Here is a 4,980-nt window from a genome sequence, read left to right on the forward strand (position 1 = left end):
AAACATCTCTGGGACAGGGGAGGCACCTGGGAGTCTACAGGGGTGACCATAGTTAAGACTCCCAGCAAGAGTTAAGGAGCCTGAAGTTGCCATCTACTGTAGCCAGGTGGGACTTCCTGGAGGGAGGGTGACATCAACTCACCCATAAAACCTTTAATCTAAAATTAGTCCTGCCTTCAAGAAGTACGGGGCTAAAGATGGAGCAGAGAGTGAGGGAATGGCAAACCAATGATTGGCCCAACTTGAGACCTACCCCATATGAGATAGCCAACCCCTGACACTATTAATGATACTCTGCTTGTTATGCTTGCAGGCAGGAGCCTAGAGTAACTGTCTGCTTAGAGGTTTCATCGAGCAGCTGATAGAAATAGATGCAGAGACCCACAGCCAAACAATAAATGGAGCGTGGGGGATGGGTCTTGTGGAAGAGTGGGAGGATGGATTAAGGGAGCTAAAGGAGTCAAGGACATCACAAGAAGACTTAGAGTAAACTAACCTGGTTCCATGGCGGCTTTACAGAGACTGAACCACCAACCAAAGAGCTTGCATGGGCCAAACCCAGACCCCCTACACATATGTAGCAGGTGTGCAGCTTTGTCAACATATGGGTCCCCTAACAATGGGAGTAGGGGCTGTCTCTGACTCTGTTGCCTGCCACTGAATCCCTTTCACCTAGCTAGGCTGCAGTGTCTGGACTAAGTGGGAGAAGATACACTTAGTCCAGCTATGAGTTGAGATACCAGGGTGGGCTGGTATCCATTAAGGGTCTCCCCTTTTTGAGGGGAAAAAGAGGGGGAAATGGTGGGGAGTGGGGTGTGAGGGTAGGACTAGGAGGGAAGGAGGGGGTGGGCTAGGATTTGGATGTAACATGATAAAATAAATATTTCTTTAATTCTTCTTTAAACTGAAAAAAGGGAAAAACATATTATACAGGACTCACTATTATTCACTTTTTCAGGCACCTCTTGGAAGATTTGCAACATATACCTTGTGGGTAAGGGAAACTACTGTGAACTTATTAAAGCAGTATTTCATAAAGAGTCTTTTTGCTGACTATATTTTTCTGATTTTGAGGTACAGGAATCTTGGCACACATGGTCTGTTAGTTACTTCTAGTCTACAGTACAGTACAATTTCTGTTAATGAACTACAACTGGATCCTCACTATAGAATAAAGTATTGATCAAGCAAAATAGTATAACAACTGTCTAGCTTGTAGATAGGGTGTTCTAGTTGTGGCTTGAGAATCACTGACATAGGATCCTCATGGTTCGCATCCTGGGTGCCATGTCCTTCAGAAAACAACTTCTCAGAAGTATAATTTTTTTAAAAAGTTCTCCACAATATCTTCTAGGCTCTTCTTGTTCTGCCACACAACCCTATTTCACCATTCTTTTTCAAGGTGGTATAAGATTTAAACCCAAACTCGGTGTCTGAAAACCTTCTTAAACTTTTTAAACTGCAAAATGTAATGAAAAGGAAAATGGCAAGCAGGGCAGCAAAGATAAGAATGAAGAAGAAAGGGGGTCACACTTAATAGAGCAAAGCAAAATGCAGGAATAAGCTAGCAGGAAATGTGACCCTAAGGGCACCCTAACTCTGTCTAGGTCTTGCTGGTCTAGGCAGGGCTCCAAAATCATCCCTGTGGTGTCTGTGTCTCAATATTCAGCCTGTTTTGAGCATCCATCTATCCTCCCACCAGCCTAAAGTTCCCCATCCCTTAGTGAACTTCAGACCTAATGTTGAATCTAAAGCCCTAACAGCGTGGCACTTAGGATTCCTGTCTTAGAGCTTCACCGTGGCACTAGTAGGGAAAATATTTAAAATTATAAGCTTTCAAATTGCTTGATTCTAGGTATTTTTATACTTATTCAGATTAACATTACCCAAATGATTTTGCTTGAGATTTTAAACAATGAAATTAAATAGTAGAAAGAAATTTAGGTATATTAGCTAAAGAAAAAAAAACCACAATATATCTTGACTCGCTGTTGATATGATTATATACCTGAAATATCTAAGAGAATCCACTGGAAAACAAGTAGAGCATTAAAATTAATACTCAAAAACAATCGTCCTACATATAGACAAAAACTGGGAGATAAGACCCTATATGCTAGCAACCCTTAACCCTGTCCAACTGGATCGGGAACTGACACCCATACCCCTAAGGTGGAGCGGCTGCTATGGCCAAGTACCTGCCCCAGATCACTGTGATGGGTGTACAGGTGGTGGGCAGAGCCTTTGCCTGGGCCCTGAGGCAGGAGTTTTCAGCAAGCCAAGCAGCCGCTGATGCTCGGGGTCATGCTGGGCACCAATCTGGAGCTGCATCCAGTCTCTCTGGCCTCAGCCTCCAGGAAGCCCAGCAGATTCTCAACATCTCCAAGCTGAGCCCTGAGGAGGTCCAGAAGAATTATGAACACCTGTTTAAAGTAAATGATGAGTCCATGGGGGGTTTCTTCTACCTTCTGTCAAAGATTGTCCGTGCAAAATAACACCTAGATGAGGAGCTCTGAATACAAGCTCAGGAGACAGAGAGAAAGGGCAGATGCCCAAAACGGGACTGCTGGGTTCTCCCCACCCCACCCACTGCCTCATAATTTATATCTTGGTAATAAATGTCTTTTCCATGTTTCTCTAGGGCATATTTTAAAAAGACCATATATGCAAGAGTAACAGAGGGGATAAACACATTGGGAAGGTGATTTGACAAATTAAAAGCCTGTGTGAATTGGGAAGGTAATTTGACAAATTAAAACCCTGTATGAAAAAACTTATAAATCATCTCAAAAGATAAAAAACCAACTTGGAAAAATTAACATTATTGCACCAATGATATTTTTAGTTTGATTTGATTTGTTTACTTGTTTGTTTATTGTAAAACAAGGTCTTACTACGTAGATCAGGCTGTCACCCAACTCAAAATGATCCATGTACCTCTGTCCCCCAAATGTTGAGATTAAAGATGAATGCCACCATAGATGACTATACCATGTTCTTGATTATAAACACATTACTTGTTCTAAAATAGTCTTTAAATTTACTATAACCCTCATTTTAAAACAAAACCAACATATGGGATTGCAGGATAGCTCAGCAGGTAAAGGCGCTTGCTGCTAAGGCTGAGGACATGAATTTAATCATGTAGTAGAGACAACCAATGCCACAAATTATCCTTGGACCTCCACAGTGGCAGATACACAGATACACAGAAAAAAGATAAATATGACTGGTCCAGCTTGAGACCCAAGCCACAAGAGGGAGCCCACCCCTGATACTGCCTGAAGGGACAGGACACAGAGGCTGGATAGCCTAGACCTAGGATAGAATAACTCACCACTGGGGGAAAAAAAAACAAGTCAATGAAATTCTTCTTAATGGATGTTCTGCTGTACTCGTAGATTGGTGCCTAGCCCTTGTCATCAGTGAGGCTTCATCTAACAGCTGATGGAAACACATACAGAGACTCACAGTCTAGCATTAGGCAGAGCTCGGTAATCTTGTAAGAGAGAGGAGGAAGGATTGTAGGAGCCAGAGGATTCAAGGATACCATAAGAAAACGCAGAGAATCAAGTAACCTGGGCTCATAGGGGCTCACAGAGACTGAAAGGACAGCCAGAGAGCCTTCATGGGTCTGACCTTGGCCTTCTGCATATGTGTTACAGTTGTGTAGTTTGATCTTCTTGTGGGACTCTTAACAATGGGAGCAGGGGCTATCTCTGGCTCTTTTGTCTGCTTTGGGGATCCTTTTCCTCCTACTGAGTCACCTTGTCTAGCCTTACAAGAGAAGGAGGTGCCTTGATATGCTATATTTGTTGATGTCTATGGGAGAATTGGCCTTTTTCTGAAGAGAAACATAGAGGAGGAGTACATGTGGGGATGGGGACAGAGTGGAGGTTGGGGGAGGGACTAGGAGGAAAGGAGGGAGGGGAAACTGCAGTTGGGATAATAATAATAAGATAAAGTTGGGATAAAAATAATAAGATTGTTTTAAACAATTTTTAAGTTACTACTGTTTAGTGGCTGCAGAGATGGCTCAGTGATGAAGAACACTTGCTGTTCTAGAGGACTCAAGTTTAGTTCCCAACACCTATGTTGTGTGACTCATAACTGCTTGTAACTATATCTCTAGAGGATCCAATACCTCTGGTCTCTGTGGGCACCTGCATATGCATGCACATAGTCACAAACAACTACAAACACACACATAATTAAAAACAATAAAAGTCATTCTTAAAAGTACCAATATTTAATACCTGACATTTACAGGCTGATTCTAAAATCCATATGGGGAAAAGGGAGCAAGATCAGGAAAAGCAGTCTAAAGAATGGAGAATTGGCAATAAAAAATATTTTAGTCACTATTTTTAGTGTGTGTGTGTGTGTGTGTGTGTGTGTGTGTGTGTGTGTGTGTGTGCTGTATCTATATAGCACATGATATACTATCACAAAATGAAATGCCAAATTGTCATGTGTATATCCCTAAACCTTAAATCACTAAAGTACTAAAAGAACATGTGAAGGTGAGGTTTAAAACTTTACCATGGTGAAGGCCTTTCTTTTTTATGTTTATATTCGGTACCCTGGGGCTGGGGCCTTAGATAGTTGTGTTTTGACTTAGATCAAATCCCTAAGAAATGGCACTAGTTGGATCCTGCATCTTCTAATTAGTAGTTTGAGACCATTTCCATCTATGGTTATTATAGAGAGGGGCTTTCCATTTCCTATAACTTTGTGGGTTGCTGTTCTGGTTAGTTAGGTTTGGGAAAGTTCTTTTCTCTTTCTATTAATATTAGGGCTTTAGCAATACTGTGTTGGACATGATTGCTTCCCTCTCATCTATCCTATGCTTATCTAGTCTCTTAATCAGATGTATTCTTTCCTGTGTTTTCATGAATGAGACTATCTTTCCTATACCATTGTGTACACTATTCCTTTACATAGTTTCTGTAGTGGTGAATTAATTGTCTTGAATTGCTA

At 41.5% G+C, this 4,980-nt stretch overlaps 1 protein-coding gene across 1 annotated transcript; it reads left to right on the plus strand.

Moving 5' to 3' along the window:
* The first annotated feature begins 2,186 nt into the window (after window positions 1-2,186).
* Window positions 2,187-2,495, plus strand: LOC127184788 (mitochondrial import inner membrane translocase subunit TIM16-like). Its single transcript, XM_051141173.1, has one exon. The coding sequence runs from the start codon at window positions 2,187-2,189 to the stop codon at window positions 2,493-2,495; it is 309 nt and encodes a 102-aa protein (XP_050997130.1).
* Window positions 2,496-4,980: the final 2,485 nt, after the last annotated feature.

The sequence above is a fragment of the Acomys russatus genome, chromosome X, assembly GCF_903995435.1.
Source record: "Acomys russatus chromosome X, mAcoRus1.1, whole genome shotgun sequence".
NCBI lineage: Eukaryota > Metazoa > Chordata > Mammalia > Rodentia > Muridae > Acomys > Acomys russatus.